Consider the following 20,906-nt stretch of genomic DNA (forward strand, 5'->3'; position numbering starts at 1 on the left):
TGAACAAAAATATGGAAGGCCTGTATGCTAAAAACTATAAATTGTAACCAAAAGTAACAAAATATCTAAATAAATGGAGAGACTGTTCACGAAACCAAAAAGATAAAGACTTGCCAATAACATAACTCTCGGATCACAGCAATTTTCCAGTGAAATATACAACTTGAAGAAGAAAACATCATATTGTAGGGATTCACATTGCTATTTATTGAGCACTTACAATATGCCAGTCACTAAGCCAAGTGAGCAATTTACATATATTTAACTCATTACATTCTTCAAAACAACATTTTAAGATTATCCCCATTTTATAGATGAGAAAACTTGCTCAAGGTTACACTAACAGGCAATTTGGAGGTAAGCTCAGATATGAATCAATACACATCTAATCTCAAAGTACATGATTTTATGCATGCTGCATTCCTACTTTTCCTACATTAGGACATAAGCCTCAGAAGACTTTAGTTAACTAGATTCCAAATGAAGAGCTTTTTTTTTCCTAGAAGACAATCTATAGTAAATATAATTATATTCTGATGTCCTAAACAGAGAGAACATGAGATATAACTTTCCCAAAATACACCTTTTAATTAAATTCATATAGTAATCATAAGGGAGTTCATACTTAAATGATGCCATGGACTGAATGTGTCACCTCAAAATTCATGTTAAATCCAAATCCCCAATGTAATGGTATTAGGAGGTGGGGTTACTGGGGGATGATTAGATCATGAGGGCAGAACCATCATGAGAGGGTTAGTAAATACCCTTATAAAATAAGTTACAGAGAATTCCTCTGCCTTTTCTGCCATTTGAGGACACACTCCAAAGATACTATTTGTGAGTCAGGAAGTGGGCCCTCACCATATGTTTATGTTACAGCATTCTACACAGTTTAAAACAGAAAATTGGTACTAAATAGTGGGGTGTTGCTGTAACAAATAACCAAAAATGCTGAAGGAACTTTGAAACAGAGTAATGAGTAGGAGCTATATCAATTTGGGGTGCATTCTAGAAAAGCCTACATTGCTGTAAGTGAATTTTTTAAAAAAAGTTCTAGTGAGGACTCAGAAATAAAAGAGCAGATCTATAGAGAAAGCCTCAATCTTCTTAGAGAGTATTTAAGTGATCCTGAAAAGAATGTTGGCAGAAATATGGACAGTATAGGCAATTCTGATGACAGACAGAAATGAGGAACATGCTACTGGAAACTGGACCATAGGCCATTATTGTTATAAAAGTGGCAAAGGACTTGGCTGAGTTATGTTCATATCCCAGTGTTTTGTAGAGGATAGAACTTGTGAGTGACAAAATTACATATTTGCCTGAAGAAATTTCTTAGAGAAGTGTAGAAAGAGTGGCCTGACTTCTTCTGACTCTTTATACCAAGATTCAAAAAGAGGGAAATTATTTAAAGACAGAATTATCAATCAAATAAGAAGCAGAGACCATTAAAGTCATACCAAGAAGTTAATAAAGTGATTAGGCAGCCCTCTAACTAGATGCTAACACCTTGATCTTGACTTCCCAGGCTCTGGAACTGTGAGAAATTAACGTGGTTTGCAAGCCACCCAATGTATGGCATTTTGTTATAGCATCCCGACTAAGACAAAGGATGGGAGTATGGTGACGCAAGCCTAGGCAGCACAAGAAGACTCCATCTCAAGGAAGAAAAAAAAAAAGACAAGGGTGACACTGCAGACCAAGAAGGATAAAGATTTTGAAATGAAAAAAATATATATTTTCCTTCATTTTCTGTCAAAAGCTCAATTATTAGTCAACTTAATTAAACAAAAGGTTAAATGTAATGCCATGAAATTTGATCACTTTCCAAATTAACATTAAGTGAAAATAAAGAGTGAGGTCATATCTTAGCATTTGATTCCAACAGTCAGCTCTCTTTTATGTCAGATTCCCAAGTTCATCTGCAACTAGGCTGACAAATGGGAATTGAACAAAGTCAAGTCATAAACCTTTCCAACATCGCTAGTAATCTAAGACATAAAAATGAGATATTATTATTTTTATTTTTCATCATAATGTGCAACAAGTCACAATGAGACAAGCACTTTTATGCACAAATAGTGGGACTACTGAAATTTTTTCATGACCTTTAACTCATGAGTCCTTCTTTTATAATTTCTTCTAAGGTAAAAGAATATTCACATGGCATTAGAGGAGCAAATTTACCAATTTATTAAGAGTAGTTATCATTAATTGTCAAAATTGCAGATGGTTTTTATATTTCTCTAGTTTTAACTATTTCTATATACTTATATTCAATCAATTTCCAGTAATATTGTAAAATTTTACCCTCATATATTGTAAAAATATTACTTGTCAACAAGGTCACTACTACTGCAACAGACAAGAAAATTTTATTTTAATTCAAAAGTGATTTCTAACTTATCTCCAGTTGCCTATTCCACAAAACGAAGTTTTTGCATAAACTTTCCAGCTTGCTTATTGAATCTTATTTAGTGATTGGTTCTGGAATTAGTCAAGTTGCTCAGATTTCTACTTACCTGGATTAGATGTGTACTGCATTGCAATCATTAACATGGAGGATGCAGAGAGATTCACATGGGCAGGAACACCTTCTTTCCTGGAGGAGCCCACTGAAACCAAAATTTTTTATATTAGAGTTTAATACATAAATTTAGGCATATACACTTGTTACTTTGCATAGAGCATAAGAACTAAGGAACTTAAAATGAAGTCCTAATCAAACCAATGGATGTTTTGCACAAATAAAACCACAAAATTTTTCTTGTATACAATGGTAAACTTGTCATCATCCACAGCAAACATCTAGAAAGAATCTACAAGGAGAGGGAACAATGCTAGAACATGATGTAATGACTTTATCAGAGTTGTACTTTCGTGTGATCTCTACTCCCAAGATGGAAAAGAAAGAAAAAATTGAACCTCTATATGCCTAAATATAAAGGCATTTTAAGATTGTCCCAATAATAAAAGATTTATGTATAAGCCCAACTTGAATGTATTAGCTTGTAGAGATACACATGAAATAAGCTAGTATAATGTGTAACTTATTTAATTATACATACAAATTTTAAATATGTATAATAAAATATATTAATTTAAACTTTATTTCCAATGTTCATACATCATTAAACAGTCTTATTCAAACCTTCACTTGTAACTTCATCATCAATATTTTCATTACCATGAAAATCAATTTTTTTAGTTTTCCAAGCTTACCATTTTCATATCCATTTGAGCTGTCTGATATAAAGTACTTTTTGAATCAGTGAATAATGCAGATGCTGTACACTTTATTGTATGCCAACAAGTATTCCATCACAAAGCAAGTTTGTTTCTTCAAAATCCATCTTATAACTGTATAATCATGATCTCCACTTAACATACTCCTTTTAAAATATCTTTAAGTGTCTTGTTCGTGGTGACATCAACCAGTAAATTACTATGTCTCTCTTTTGTTTAATACAGTGTATCAGGTAAGCATTCAAAACTACCACTGATGGATGTCACTGGGGGTGATATGTCATCTCCAAAGGGTACTTTGTTTTCCTAAATACAGTGATTGAGAGAGGACCCACAATAGGAAGAACTTTAAGAGTCAAATATAAAGGAAATTTCTCTTTGCCAGAGATAACTGCAGAAATAGAAGAAACTTTTCCTTAAACTTGAGCTTATGTGGCAAATTGTTAAACATGAACAGAATAAGTACAAAGTATAAAACCCTCAAAAAGTCAACTCTTAATTTCCTATTCATAAAAGACCATTGACATGGGCAACAATCAAAAAACAAATAACCCCCAAACCTGCTTTATTTTATTTTATATGAAATTACACTACATGGGAAATGTATCTCACCTACACCCAAAAAGAAAAAGACAGTTTATAATAAAATACATGAAAATTGATTCTACACCATAATGGACAGTGGCCTTTACAACACTTTTACAGAAAGAAATAAAACATCCATAATTGACTAGGTCTGATTGAATCATACAGTGAAGGTAGAAATTTAAAAATTTATTACTGTAAAAGACACATTGCCATTAATCTCTCTCAAAAATACTCCCCCTCATTTTGAACACACTTATCCAACATTCTTTCCACTTTCTCAAGGAATTCTGGAAGTCCTATTTTGTGAGTGTCTTTATATGGTGCAATCAAAAATACAGCAACCATTGTTGCTGAGTGCCATTCAACAGAAAAGGAGGCTTGTAAAAACATTGTGATGTGTGTTCTCAATCACCTTATCACCACATCTGGCACCATGCTACTTCTGGATCTACCCCACAGTGAAAATGATCATGAAAGGTAAACACTTTAATTGATTCAGGACATCAAGGCAGCCATGACAGTACAACTGAAGACACTTATAAAAGAGGACTCCAGAACCACTTCAGAAAGTGGCAAGAATGATGGGATAGGTGTGTTTGAAGCAAGAGGGAGTATTCTGAGTGGCATCCAAAGCAATGTATCTTTTACTGTAATAAACTTTAAAACTTGAAACATCCATCATATTTTTAATCATGCTTCATAAGTGCTCCTAAAGTAAATTAGTTTGGCTATATGATATAAATAAGTGTTAATAATTAGACAAAGATATAGAGATTAGTACATTGTTCTTAGATGGTAAACTTGATTAAATCAAATGTAATTAAGGAAAAAGGACTTTGAGTCAAATGCTGAAGAATAAGATGCAGATGCTCTCAAATTTTAGCCAGGGATCTCTTTCAAATTCAATTTTGTGAATGCCCATATCTAGAAATTCTAACTCTTATCAGTTTGGGAAGTAAGAAACTCCATGTTAAATTAATAACCACATGAGATTCTGATGCAAGCTAGCCTTGGGCCTCCCTTTGAGAAATACTGCTAGAAGGATGATAAATAAGAAAGGAAATACCCAGTGAGGTGCCCAAGCATGGGAAAAATCACAGTATACACAATATTCCTTGTGCCTATAGACAGACAGAGAGAATTACTGATTTGGGGGGACACGTGTTTTTGTCTTTGTTTCAATTCATCTCAAACTTTTAATAAGCATTTCTCAAAGTTGAAAACTACTGTTAAGAGAGCCTGAGAGTCATTATGCCTAGAGGTCTTTAAAAACGGGAGAAATGCCCAACAGTCTTGAATGATTTAGGTGAAGTCTATTTGGACAACTGCCCAAATGGTTCAGCAACCTTTGGATGTCCCTGTTACCCCTACAAACCTATGCTCTCCCCCAAGAATGGCTAGCCATAAAGCCAGTGTTCACCTTGCTAAAACCCTATGAAATTGACCCCTATACTTATACAAATAAACAACATCTTGCAATTTCATTCCCTTCTACTAGAATTAATAAATCACTGCAACTCTAATTTAATAAACATGCACAAGCACACATCATTTATTGAATTTTGTTTAAAAGGCATAATGTAAAAAAATAAAAAATAAATAAAAGGCATAATGTAAACATGTGTACAGCTTGTCTCCATGAGAGTATAAAAACCCCAAAAATACATACAACAGAAAGGAGAAGATAGCCAAAATAAGAAAAATTTTTACACTGAATATTTTGCTCAGGAGATACAGTTAAATGCTTTCAGTCCTAGTCCCTATACTCTCAGCATGACCAGAACAATCACTACCATCATTCCTCCTTCCATGAGTATTATCAATCCCTTAACATGTTCCTCCATTTTACAGTTCCAATGTATCATCATGTATAGCTCTTACACAATTCTCACGCAAAAAAGTATACAGAAAAAAATCATTTTACAAAAAAGACAGACCAAATTATTTGCATGAGAATACCAACATATTTATTAGGACTAGAGTTCAAGTCACTGAAATTTACAGCCAAATGCTCTTATCACTCATTTATTCAACAATATTTTTTTCTTTATCTCCTATGTACTGCTTGAGAAAAAAGGGCAAACATATGCCAGTGAAGAAATATAAAGCAAAGCAAGGGAACAGAGAGAAGGCAATAGAAGGTTCTATGTTAACTAGAAAGTAAGAAAAGGCATCTTGGAAGATAATGGTACTTGATCTGAAACCTAAAGAAAGTAATAAAACAAATCATGTGACTATCTGGGAGAAGGATTTTGAGACAGAGGAAAAAGTATGAAACAAACAAAGCTCAGTGCCTTTCTGAAACTACAGAAAGGCTAATATGAACAGACTGGACACATAAAGAAACTGGGATCAAAGTAGTGAGGTTGGCAGTGGCCAAATTATAGAAGGCCTTACAGGTCAAGTAAGGACATTTAACTTGGTTTGCAAGAGTGATGGGAAATTAGATGGTTTGGACGCAGGAAGTGTCAGGATCTGGTTTACATGTCTGAAGGACAGCTCTGGCTTTTTTGTGGTGAATAAGCAGGGGTAAGATGAGAAGCAACGAGACTAGTTAGGAGGGCTAAGTTAGTCCTTAGAAGGGCTAAGAAGGAAAGCAGAAGACTAATTTATTGGATTGGTCTAGATGAGAAAAGTGATAAGAAGTCTGAGTTGGACTATTTTGAAATAATTGCCCCTAACTTTGTATTTTTCTGAAGACTCAACAATAAGGAAGTCACAAGGGAAGAAGGAAAATCCTTTGGTGCACGAGATAGTCATTTCCTATACTTTGCCAGATTGTATTACCTGGATGGACACATAGTTGCTCCTTTGCTCAAACCTTGAGAGCAGAGGTAATTTATTCCATTAGGGAGCGTTTGTGTATATGATAACCATCCCTTCAGAAGGGGATATTAGTTTAACATAAAGGAAAGACTAATACATTATGACCCTGAAGTCTATGCAGCACTAAAATATTTGCAGATTGGGAGGTTGGTGAACATTCCTAAAGGCAGAATGCCCACCAACACTGCAGAAGTATTCTACCATGTTCTAGGGTATGCTATAATAAATCTGCTGTCATAATTACTGTTATCATACAACAAACTAAGGAGAAAAAATTCCAAACCCTAATGGATTATAACTTACCTTAAGCAATATTTAAAATAATAAAATTTCAGAACAACATGGAAATTTCAGAACAATATTAGAATTATTTGCAATGGGATTTGACGTGTCTGCAATTTGACTACCATTTGGCCCAGATGCACTTGGTACAAGGTCACAGAATATTCAAAAGTCATTTTCACATGTTATCTCATGATCTTCACAACGAACATCGGATGTAGACAGGGGAAGAAGTTATGATTACTGACACTTTTACAGCTAAGGAGAGGAAATTTTGATGAGGTTATGAGATTTGCCAACAGCTGAAGGACCACAATGCAGCTCTTCTGAATTCCAGTACCAAAATATTTTTCACAATTCAACAATAAAGCTGATAGAACATAAGACCTACCTTATAAAAAAAACAGTCCTTAGCTAATAAAATAGAATGCATATAAGATCATTTAAATGTCATCAATATTTTGCATTTACTGCCTATCTTTTTTCTATCTAATGCTAGTTTTTAAATCATAGAAATATATCTTGTATCAGATATCACAATAGTAATAGCACAAAAAATGATCCATGGCCAATAGTCTGGAACCAGACATTCAATTAAGTACACTATTGCTTTTAAGTCAAAACAAATATTGAGCAAACCTTTATTTTTCCTAAAGAAATGATTTTCTGAGAAAAATCAAAATTGGAAAGGAAACTGGATGAGACTGTATATAACACAGGATGTTAAGATATACTAGAAGCATCTTGAACTGACAATTCTTTGCCTTTATTACTACCTTTTAAATAATGTAGCCCACATCAATTAATGTTCATTTGGAATCAGCTTTTTCTCTTTTCTGTCAAAGCATTATCTTTCAAACATCCATATTTCAATTCAGTCCACAAATAACAGATCCTTTATTGGAAGAAGTTTCCACGGTGACATGTAAATGACTTTTCAATTCTTAGTAAATCCTTTAATATATTTTTTATAAACAAAAGATATTGCATACATATGAAAAAAGTGAAATATATTTTATTTATGAAAGAGTTAAAAAGGGACGATATGGCAAAGAAAACTTTTATAATAAATAAATCAATGTTTGCTCTGCAAGGCCTCAGAAGGAGTTATTTAAAAATGAAAATACAGCATTTGGTTTACTGACAAAGATGACATGAAGGACATATATGCTATGCAGGTATCTTAATCTAAAGGAGCTGTGATATCTCATTAGGCCCACTTCAAAGCTCAGAACTTCATCCAGGTGATATAGACAATGATACAATCATTAATGATAAAAGCATTTAATATCTGAAAAATTGTCCATACTTTATATTTGACCTTAGGAACATGACACCCGAGATTTTTTTTAAGCCTTTCTGTCTTAAAGGCTATCAAGAATTCAGAAAATGCATCATTTTTCATATTAACATCTCATTCCTGAGATAAAAATATTCTGGAAGAAGTTAAGTGATCCAGTCTCATTTTAGTCAAAATTTCTAGACATTGAAATAACTACCAAAAATAGAAAGAAAGTGGATACAATAAACAGACCCACATCCTCACATCAATCCACTTTAACATGAGTGATCTGGAACCAGATCTCTTTTATCTGCATCTGTGTCTTTATAACTACTTTATTAAATAATGAACACCAAAGAAGCACCTAAATTGTGTAAAATAATGTCCCTGACTTAATACTTTTCTGAAGACTCAACATAAGGGAGTCATATGGGAAGAAGGAACACACTTTGGTGAACATGATAGAGCCATTTCCTACACTTTGCCAGACTACATTACCTGGAGGGACACGTAGTTTCTCCTCTGCTCAAGCCTTGAGAGAAGAGCTAAGGTTGGTGCTGTGACTTATTTTCAAAGATTTAAAGATGACAAAATTGGCTACTACTGAACTACTGAAATGGTGATTGCAAAATGTGGTCAAAACTAAGAGACTAAAATCATAGCAATGAAATACACATGAACCAGGTCAGTGACAGGGTTAGTGGAAGGCACATGCCATTTACATAAAATACAATTGATTACATAACGTAAGATTTAGCCTAGTGTCGCACGCCTGTAATCCCAGCACTTGGGAGGCTGAGGCAGGAGGATCGCTGTGAGTTTGAGGCCAGCCTGGGCTACATAGTGAGTTCAAGACTGACCTGAACTACGTAGCGAGACCCTGTCTCAAAAAAAAAGATTTAGCCTAGGACAATTAAACCAGAAATAACCTTAGAGACTAAACATTTTTCCCAAATCCTTTCCTTACAGTTAAAAAAAAGTTAAATCCCAGAGACATTAAGCAATTTGTTCACACCATTGAACAAACATCATTCCTCCACTAATCACAAATTTTATAAACTCAGCTTACAAATTTGCTCTAGCCAAGATGTGCACATTTGTGTAAGAAATCTAATATAACCACAAAGTGTGTTTGGGGTTCTGTATTTCTAAGTAGAAATTAATAATTAAGTATGAATAAATTAATTGCCAGCTGTCAAAATGCCTAATAAATGACAGAAGTATAATTTCAGACATCTGCTATATTCAATGCCTCTTCCAAAATTATTAACATATTCCTAAAAAATAGGGATATAGTAAGTCAGTGATTAGAAAAATACAGCCTCATCTATTCTTTAAAAAAACAAGAATTTGATGCCTATGTTTAACAGTTAACATTAGTTATTTTAAAATATAACTATATAATTTGAAAACGATGTCCATAAACGAGCATTTATCCAGAAGCTTACACAGAACAAAAAAAGAGAATGACCAAATAGTCTATTAAATGAATGGTATGATTACTCTGCTTATCTGAATTGCTGTACAATTTAGCCAGAAATAAGAGACTTTGCTGGAAAGGCATGAAAATCACAATTCCAAAGCTGAAATTAAACTTAATTATAAAATAAGCAAATGTAGCTCAAAATGTACATGTTTGCCAATTGCTGACAGAGTAACATTTAATAAGATCATAAGATGTGTAAATACTGAATAGTTTCTCTAGTGTGAGAAACTGAAAGTGTAAATAAGGATTAAAATGATTAAAATGAATAATTGATACTTTGAAATAGGAAGAAAAGGTCCAAAGGGGTAAGAAAAGTGGGAGGGGAAGGGGAAAGGAAAGAAGGGAAAGGAAAAATTATGAGAAAAGAAAAAAAATGGAAATGAAGTCTATGTGAATAGGGAAGGGTGGAGGGGGTGAAGGGCGCACAGGTAATGGGGAAAAAATAAGAACCAAGATACATCATGTACAGGTACAAACCCCCAATGATAAATGTAAACATATTGTATACCTAAAGTGTACTAATAATAAGATCATAAGTATATTAAAATTAAAATTGTGAGAGCAATGATTAGGAATTGAATGTAACCAATAAAGGTACTTTCATAGAACAAGAATTGAGGGAAGGAGAAAAGTAAACTAACATTACTGTTTGCCAGGCATTATATTTGCACTTAACTAATATTCCAAGTTAATCGTCTTAATCATCACAACAACCTCATGAGACAGCTATGCTTATTATTGCCATTGTACAGGTAAGAAACAAAGATTAAGTATCCTAAGGTCACACAGCTAGCTGGTAGCAGTACTGTGATTTGAGTCTAGATCTATCTGCTTGATTCCTAAATCTAGGATCTTTTCAGATTATCCACTGAAACAGATTAATCCACAATCCATTTTTTTAAAGAATGCTTTAGAAAGATTGATCATGAAAACCACAACCAAACTTTTCCCTCTTTGCTCTCATATCTGATAAGCCTGCAGAAGTCTATAAAAAGTAAAAGAAAATTCAAATCAGGAATATGTTTGTAACCCTTGCACATGAGTTTCAGGTTTTGACCCATTTTATCATCACTACACCCTGTGAGGGAAAGCTGATGTGATCATCAGTATGTGAATGAGTTTTCAACTCTGTGAGCTGCCCAATATCATACAGCAAATTAAGCACAGAGCTGGAACCAGAATCTACACATCCAACTCTATGGCTCTTTGCATCACACCCTACTGTTTTTAGATACAAAAGATAAAAGTATCTACATCAGAGGCAACACTGTAATTTATAAGTAGGAAATAGAGATTGTTCTTTGACATGTTATTTCTTTCTGTAAGACAAAACTAAGTGAATAAAATGATTCTAAAGTATAATTATTTTTTATTTCTTTGATTTTCATAATAGCCAAGCTGAAACGACTGAATTTAAATCACGGTACATGTATACAGCAAGTGATTCCATTAAAATCAAGAGCCTATAACAGCAAAATCAATTTCCATTTGTATAATAAATAAAAATAATCTAGTATTAGGTAAGATTGAACTTACATATAGCCATTGGTAGGAAAGATGTGCTAAGATATTCAATAATATCCTTGTGCAGAAATGGAGGAAAGGTAGCTAACGTTGATATCATCGTGTAGGGCAAAGTACTCAGAATATCATCATTGAGAAAGGGTAGCAAACATGTAGTTGTATAAAATATTGACTGTCCAAGATCTACAAAACAAAATTGAGTAATCAGTCACTGTATATTGTGTCATTACAAAAATATACTAATTTTACATTTTAAGTTTAATGAGCTGGTTTAAATTATAAGCAACTAATTTTCCCTTCCTACTGTGAGTTCTGAAACATACTGCTTAGTATAGTGTGCTATGCATACGGGACTTGGTCAATGGCCAATGAGTGAATATATTAAGAAATATAAATGTGTAGTACATGAGCTTGCCCCAATATTTATGATGTATCAATAATTAGTAATATTTGGTATTCATATTGCTCCTTGATTTCATAAATTCAAAGCGCTTTCTATGTGAAAATGAATCCTGAAATCCCTCCAGCATTCTTGCCTCCATTACATTTTATACAAGTTTTTAAAAAGTCAAGGACAGAACTAGAAATAAAACCAAGCTATTTATGCTCCACCAACAAAGCCACAATGTTCCTACACCTGGAGTCATGGGCAATGAGTAGCAGATTCAACATGTATTGAAGGAAGGAATCTGCAAGATGGTCCTGCATGACCCCATGCACTCAGTCATCAGTCATCATGGAAGTAAGAGACTCCTAATCATAATCTATCAACATTTTAAAATGAGGGTAGCAATAATACCTACCTCATTTCATTAGAAGGATTCTTGGAAGATTTAAATAAGATAAATGTAAAGAAGTTAGCATAGTACATTCTGTGTGCTCCACAAATATTAGCTGTTACTATTAATATTAATATTGTTAGTAGTAGCTGTGCAAGAAGAAACAGTAAGGGATACTCAAAGAATACATAACTGCTTAGCTTTAGAATGTATGTAAATTCCATAACACTAAATGTACATTTTCATATTTCTGAACCACGCAATACATAGGCCATTAGCCAAGACTCGACAATGAAGACTGATCATTTCCATATTCACTATAATAACAAAGTATTATGTTCTTGTCTGTTTTACAGATTTACTTTTTTATGTTATTATGATTCCTAATGTCATTTCTGATTATTATTGAAATTAATATGCCATCTCAACAGACATCACAAGTGGCAACAGAGAGGAGGTAAACACATTGATCACTGGAGACCCAGGGTCAGTCAATACCGGGCTCAAATCAATAAAATGGAAAATTCACAGGTGCTTTACTAATAACCTGAAACTGTCGAAGACCTCTCAGCTGCTTTCACTGAGCCTTTTAGCCTAGTTACAAAATGTTAGTACTCCACTCAGAGTATTTCTTATATAAGGAAACAAAGATCTGGAGAGGGGAAATGATTGCCCAAGATCACCTGAGCATTCATAGCTGAATTGCAACAACAACAACAAACCACTACCTAATACTCTTTGCTGTAGCCTATGGGACCCAGAGTAAGGACACAGCCTGTAGCCATAGAGTAGTGGTTCTTAATCTCAATGTGTTAAACAAGGATCCACATGAAGCTGGCTTAAACTTCAGATCTCAGGACCCACCCCTCAGTGTCTCTTGTGTGAGAAGTCCACATTCTCAATTCCCTAGGTGTTTCTGAGGTTCTTCATACCATGCTTACAGAAGCAATGCTGCCTTGTCTCTCTAAATCATTCACTGAATGAACTGGTGAGTTTTTCCTATTGCCTAAGCTCCATTGTGGAGAATGAGAACACAACAGACAGATATCAATAAAGAGTAAAATTACAAAACAGTGGTAGAGTAAGAGTAAAACTACAAATCTCCCCAGAGCTGTCACAATTTACACATTAATTATAATTACATGAATTTTGATTTACCAAATTGAATATCTATCTTAATTGAAAGGACTTTGAAGATAAAAGGCAGGCTGCCCTAACTCAGTGGACAGGAGCAGGCAGGTCCATGATGAGTTCCGCAATGGGCTCCAAAAAGAAGTGGCATTGACAAGCTCACCGCTATCCTAAGCTCTGACACTCTTATGTTCAGATTTGCCTCATTTAGATTCTGAGCTGGGAGAGGATCACAATAAAGGCAGCTAGGCTTACGACAGCCACAAAGTGTGCAAAAAACAACTTCACAAATTTATACACTTTTATATTCACTACAATACACAATTGTAAACATGAGAAAAAAACAAAATCAATAATCATTATTGCCTCATTTTTACAAAAGTAGATTTTTTAAAAAAATTTATTAGGAACACAACATACTAAATAAACTATTAAGCAAGGAGAGTTACTATAGTTAAAAGGCAAAATAATCCCTACCCACCCACCTGATTCCAAAATCTTAGCTTTTCTGTACCGTGAAACTTTGGTTATCATACTTCCGGGAACCAAATTATCAATGTTTTGAAATTTAAAATATTAATGTTTTAAAGTGTATTTTATGCAACAAACCTCTTTTCTTACTGCATGGTTTTCCATTTAGTTCTCTCATATTCATATTAGATAGTCAATTGGTAGATATTACTGCATTCTTTTTTATGAGTTAGGAAATTTTAGTAAACAAGATATAGAAATTAGCTCAAGACACAATAGAAAAGGGGAAGAATTAAGAAAAGAAGCACACGCTCTTCTACTCTAAAGCCACTAACACTGTATACTATAACATTTTGATACAGTATTTTGTTGTAATAATTTGTTGTTATGTAAGTTTGGAAGAATTCTTAGAGATTTTTTCTTATCTAACCTCCTAACTTAAGACAGGAAAATGGGTCCCCCAAATTTTCCCCCCAAATTCACAGAATCCATCAGTGGATTAGAGTCTGTTCTTCGAGCTCCACCTTTTACATTTTCTGGGGCAAGTTTTAAAATTTTAGCTCCCAATCATGATTTCAATGAGTCCCCACAATGAACTGATCAGAGGGCCTGGGATTTAGCTCAGTGGTTCCGCCGCCTGCCTAGCAAATGCAAGGTCCTGAGTTCAATCCCCGGTTTAAAAAAAAAAAAAAACTGATCAGGGGAGAAGACAGAGCTTCTTGTTATATTCTTCCTCCAGTCTCCAGCTCATTCCCCCCAATACAGACCCACTGGGATAAGATCCCTCAGTTGCACAACCATTTAAAATGATAGGGTGGAAGCACCATAATTAAGTTTCAGTGTAAGAAAGGCTTTAGCCACACAAAGCCCTCTCAAACAATTGGTGACAATATCAACTGTCTCCGAGCCCCCTGCTCAGCATCATATGTATTCATAAGCACACATGTACATCTTCAAAGGTTTCCACTAAATGCTTACCATGTTGGCCATGCTGTAGTAAAGGAACTAGATCCAGGAGAGTCACCAAAGTCACGTAGAGGCCTTGGTAGTCCAAAGAAGGGTAGTCTGACAACTGAGCATCACGACTTTGCGGGCCACGTTCTGAAGGAGCATCTCGCAGGACGCTGTAAAGGAGGGAGCGAGTAACAGTAGGGTTGATGGAACTGACCTGCGGTCTTAGAGATGGGGTGAGTGGGAATGGCACAGGAAAAAGACACATGGTCATGGGCACTGTCAAATTGGAGGCATCTTGGTTTTCCTTCTTCCCTGTGCGGGACAAAATGCTGTTGGGGGGACAAAGAAAAAAAAGAGACAACAAAGACACAAAGAACAGCACATTACATTGAAATGACACTCTAAAACAAATAATAAAACACCAGATACATCCCACATAAGATGCAATTGCCACAGCAGCAAGATCTACAAATCCAGTACTAGTCACATAGCTTTGTGCTTAGAGAAACCAATAACACAAGTTTACTTTGTAGAAGTTTCATTGCATCTCATGTGTTACCTGGTTAGTAAGGAGCAAAAATATAAAAATGCATGTTTCAGTGCCAAACCTATGTTTTACAGTATGTCAGTTTGGTGAAGGAGTGGATTCCTGGAAGTAAAAACAATAGCTTTGTCTAATGAGAAGGGGCTTTTATTTCTAATTATAAGGAGTTTTCAAAGAAAAGTCTTCAGCAAGAATGTCTCGGTTGAGTAGATATAAACTTGCAAAATATAGGTATGGCACTTGCAGAAACATGTTTTAGCAAAGAATAAACATGTGTGTTTATTAAGAAAGTCTTAAAAAGCACATGTTTATTGCATCAAAATAATGTCTATATGTATATTATGATACTGTTTCATGACATCTGTCAGTATCATTTGAGATAATGAAGTTTAAACAGGCATATGAATTTAGAAATAATACATATTTCTAAAATGTTAGCTAAACTACATTGGAAAAGCTATAAAATAATATATAGTAGATGGTCCATAGCATATGTTTGTGAACTAATGATAATGGTTATTTACGTGTATCTTTTTAAATTTTGCATGTTGGGGAGGAAACATTTTATTTTATGAATACAAACAGTGGCTTATTAGAAAGTTACCTTCAAAATTCTAAAGACTAAGCAAGCAGTATCTGTCATATAGCTGCACATCATACAATCTCATATATTACTGCTGCTACTTACGTTATTATTCAACAAAACTCACTACAAACTAAAGGAAAGATAATTTAGAAAGTTAAAAAAAAGTTTAATGGGAATAAAAATAACTTCTAAAAATAAACTATTTCTCTTTTAGCCTTAATTTTAAAATAAAAACCTTTCAGTAAAAGCAATAAAGCAGAAAAGTTAATTTAAAAATAAAAGAAATTATTGCTTAGGCAAATGTTTAGGTTTTTAAAATTAGCTTATACTATTTATCATTAAAGACAATAGCTATACATTATTATGTAATATCTACAGCACTTACAAAGTGCTTTTCTATAGTACACATGTTAGTCAAAATAGATAACAATTTATAAATGTTTCATTACATATAAATAATCTTGTTTAACAGTTATTCTATGTGCATCAAACATTACTAAGTTCTTAGTTAATGATATTACATCTATAGTTTTATACTGATGTGAAGAATTGGTTAGTGTCAAGCATGCTTGCTATGTCAAGTTTTCATTAATTTTTATTTATTCTTAGTGCAAAAATATGTTACAATGTAAGAAAAATGACTACATGCTTTTTATTTTCTATGTGCCTAATTTACCTCGATTTCCTTTGTCTTCTGTTACCCAATGTCCAGGGGAAAACAATTGATAATAAAAATAACTTCAGAATAGTTATGTAATACTTCTTAGCAATAAATAACTTAAAATGTGGTGTATTTTTTTTTTACTTTTTAAGGGATTTAGTTTACCTTTATGTGTGTGTGATGTATTTGACTTTGTCAACTTATACTTTACAATGGATAATTTCAATAGTCCAGTTACCCTGCCTGCCTACATCAATTATAGATGGCATCATATTTTTCATCAGACCTTACACTTTTTTCATATAACTCAATTACATCTAAGAGTACCACCTTAAATATTATATTCTTGATAAGCACAGTCATCAAAATTTTCCTTTAGTCCTGTAGGATTCTATCCCACATAAAATCCCTTTAGAATCACAATGGATATAAGTATATTATTTCAAAATCTTCAATCCCAAATTGGCCAACTACCAGCATCTTTCCAAAATTACAAAGTGTGGATCTTACAGAAAAGGCATAAGAAGAACAACATTTTGCTTTAGAGAATAAAAATAGCTGAATATAATAAATTAATAACACTTTCATGCTAACCTTTAAATTCAGTACTCTGATCAAACTTCTTGGTGGGGGAAATATAACACATTGTTTTTTCAAGTATACCTTGCTATTTTCCAAAGTTTGATATGTAGATAGATAGATAGATAGAGATTTATATTTGATATATATACTTTGTTCCTATCCCAGGGATTGAACCCAGGGCCTTGATGCATGCTAGGCAAGCTCTCTAGCACTAAGCTACACCACCAACCTTTTTCTTCTCTCCTTTTTTCTTTTGAGACAGAGTCTCATTAAGTTGCCCAGGCTGGCTTTGAATTTGTGGTACCCCTGTCTCAGCCTCCAGAGTAGCTTGGATTACAGGTGTGCACCACCACACCTGGCTCAAATTTTGATATAATCTAACAAGCAGTAGCCAAATCAACTTTAGAGGCTCTATTTTGATATTTTTCCCTTCCTATATATGTGGGATTCCCAAATGATAGCAAGAAAAGCTTTCTACACGTAGGGAGGGAAGAATGTCAGCACTGAAACAGTAAAATTCTCTCACTACCTTTGGGTTTAATAAGTAGGTGAAGTTGAGAAAAAATGGCAGAAAATGAGTTATCCATGAAACCAGTTTTAAATTACCATTCATGTCTCAATGTAAGGAAATGTTTTCATTTGTGGAAAAACTTAAGAAGGGCTCATGAAAAAATGTTCAATGCATTGTGATTTTATGATGTTTTGTGAAATTTATTCAGAGAAAAAAAACTTATTTCCCCAAACTGTGTAACTTGGGAATGATGAACTATTTCCCCATCTGAGATTCCTTTCCAGAGGTTTATAAACCCAACCAAAAAGAATATTAAGAATGCCCTGCTCAGAAGAGTTTGACCCAGAAGCCAACTTTTCACCCTTCCTGTAACCCACTGAGATGCTCTCTTAAAACACTGGCTTATATGATCAAAGTATGGCAGGAAAAAGAAGGCCTCAGTGGGTGTGGGGAAAGAGAAGAAGTTGCCCTGTGGTGTTTATAGCACAAAAAGTTAACATATCATATAAATTTCTAAACAGTTATTAATTTTGACATTTGTTATCTCCATGCTTTAAGCAAACTTTCTTGCTTTAAAGCTATTTCAAGAACTTGAAAATACTATTCCTAAGCAATTAGAAATTACATTAAATTAAGATTGTTGGGCCAAGATTAGAATCTTTTTTAAAAACATATTAAGCATTTTCTAAAAAGTGAGCAGCAAGTAGCTTTCTCCAAATGTAATGATTTTTTTTAAAGATGTTAGCAGCTTGAAAAGCACCAGGAGAGAAGTCTGGGGTTAGGAATTCCAGAAAAATGTCTGTAATAGGAAGAAGACTGGGAACCTTTAAATGTTTTACCTGATAAAAGACAAGGTTCTTACAGGCCTTTGATGTTTAAAATACGACCACAGAATACTTCTAATATAAAATGAACAAGACTCCTCCATAGTAGTGAGAGATGTTACACCACATGATCTTTATAGTTGCCTCTGATATTGAAAGCAAAAAACTAAACTGAAGTTGTATGTAAACTATGTTCATTCCCAAGCTTAAGTCCCTGTTAAATTAAATTGAGTATAATTCAGAACTCAGAAGTAATTTTACCCAGGACCCTAGATCACAACTAGGTTCTATAAATGCTTTAGAAGGATTTCTGAGCCAGACGAAAGTCAATTCATTCAGCAAACACTTATGATCTCCTGCTATTGGAAAAGGGACCACTATAGGCGCAAGGTCTAGCAAGACCACCCAAGACTTCCTTCCATGACCAGAGTTTAGGGAACCTCCATGGATTCTAATATGAGTCTAATTATGAGCTAAGTCGACATACGTGGACTCAACTGATTTCATAGTCAACTATGGTAAAATAATCTTTCCCCTTCTGTGGGTTAAATTAATTAAATTTAAGCATCTAGGCTAGGGCCGGTGATTTAGCTCAGTGGTTCTGGTGCCTGCCTTGCAAGCACAAGGTCCCGAGTTCAATCCCTGGTACCAAAAAACAAAAAAATCTAGGCTAATCTCTCCTTTTCAAAATAGGTACAAAACTCCACTAAAATCAGTGAGAGCTGTATGCATGCATGAAACCTGAAGACTATCAATCTAAAAATGTAATTCTGATTCAGATAAAGCTTCTGGAATTTTATAAAATGTTGTATATTTTACCAAGAAAATAATTTTAAATTCATTGAGAATATCCAAATAGAAAGGTTACTTTGTGAGAATTCATCTCTAATTCTTCTTATTTCTTTCTAAAAACTGAGTTCTGAAAGCAAGAAGTGCTGCTGATTGTGTAAAAAATACACAAAATACATAGGGAACCATCTCATTTGTAGCAGAAAATCTTACTGTCTATAATCTTGGACATCAAATACTTAGACTATTTTATTTGTCTTAAACTTTCTAACAGCATAAATAAAATGAAGGAATAAAGCTACAAGTGTAGTTATCAACAGTGATAACTATTATGAAAGTGATCATAATTCATCTCAATTATAGGACAATAGTTTGACATTCTGCATTTTTAGTTTTTTAAAAAAAAAAACTGGTATAGGCAAAAAGAAGAAAGAAAATGTATCAGGTTCAGCCCAGGAGTCAAACCTGTAAATACTGAAGTCCAATCCGTGATACGTTGTTGCATTCCTCAGTTTTCTCTTACTCGCTCTTTATGTTTGTGTGTACATGCACGTGCACATGTGTGGCCCCATTCACTACGGTCTATGCTACTATCCACAACTAACTGCTGAGTGGAAGGTAGAATTAATACATCTGGGAATTGAAATGCTATCTGTATCACCTTAGGTATGGGTACATTTAACTACTGAAAAGACAGCAAATCTTTATGCTAAGCACTTCCTCTCTTTTAATCTCACAATGAGCCAGAACTACTCTGCTTTGTGGAATGGGAAGAAAACTGGGGATGGGAAGAGATGAGAGGGAAGGGAGAAGAAGGGGAAATAAAAAGGATTTAAGATGAGAGATATATATAGATATATATATATATATATATTCCCCGAGGTGAATGTAATTATTATGTATCACAAACATGCAACAATAAAAAAATAGGGCCAGGGATTTAGCTCAGTGGTGCTGCTGCCTGCCTTGCAAGCGCAAAGTCCCGAGTTTGATCCCCGGTACCAAAAAAAAAAGTAAAAACTAATCTATGGTCTCTGCCATTCTCAGAGGCCAAATCAAGTTTTAACTAAAAGAAGAGTCCCTGTAATATGACTAATATTATGGTTTAGATCTAAAATGTCCCCCAAAGGTCTTCTGTTCAGAGTCGGGACCTGGTCAGAGGGGATAGGTCAGCAGGGGCATCCTGACCTGGTAGAGTATATTTATTTGTTTCTCTCTCTCTCTCTCTCTCTCTCTCTCTCTCTCTCTCTCTCTCTCTCTCTCTCTCTCTCTGTCAGTCTCTGTCTGTCTCTTGCTCTCCTTCCTGGCTGCCATAGGATGAGCAGCTGTCCTCTGCTAGGTTCTTTCCAGCTATTTCTGGCTTGGAGCCAGCCAACCATCGGCTGAAACTATGAGCCAAATAAACCTCTCATCCTTTAAGTTGTGGGTGATGGATATTTTCTCTCAGAAACAGGAAAATGGCTAAATACAATTAAATAGTAGTACTATGGAGAAGCCATATAGCATAATTATTGAGCTATGAATTAGAACACCAAAGTCAAATTCTGGCTCTAAAACATATTAGATAAATAACTTTAAGCAATGTATTTAACCACTCTGTACCTTAGATTAGTTATCTATAAAATGAGTACAACGGTACACTTATCTAGTTATGAGGACTTTAATGCACTGACAAATTTAAAGTACTCAGAATAGTCCTTGACATATATAACTATTATCGTAATATAATACTGCTATGATAATGATAACTATTCCCATTATTATCATTAGCAGTTGTTACTGATGTTGTCTCCCTTTGAAAATGGACTTGGTTCAATTGTATAGAATCTTCTCCAAC

At 34.2% G+C, this 20,906-nt stretch overlaps 1 protein-coding gene across 1 annotated transcript in view; it reads right to left on the minus strand.

Annotated features, from left to right (window-relative positions):
* The window catches only part of Unc79 (unc-79 subunit of NALCN channel complex), a 231,959-nt gene that overhangs the window by 208,440 nt on the left and 2,613 nt on the right, over positions 1-20,906 (minus strand). Inside the window, 4 exon segments of the mRNA XM_087195499.1 lie at positions 2,526-2,618; positions 11,250-11,420; positions 14,597-14,742; positions 16,379-16,396. Of these exon segments, the coding sequence (XP_087051625.1) occupies positions 2,526-2,618; positions 11,250-11,420; positions 14,597-14,742; positions 16,379-16,396 (428 nt within the window).

The sequence above is a fragment of the Heterocephalus glaber genome, unplaced genomic scaffold (assembly GCF_053883595.1).
Source record: "Heterocephalus glaber isolate CG9 unplaced genomic scaffold, H.glaber_assembly_v1.0 deba00001608, whole genome shotgun sequence".
Taxonomy (NCBI): Eukaryota; Metazoa; Chordata; class Mammalia; order Rodentia; family Bathyergidae; genus Heterocephalus; species Heterocephalus glaber.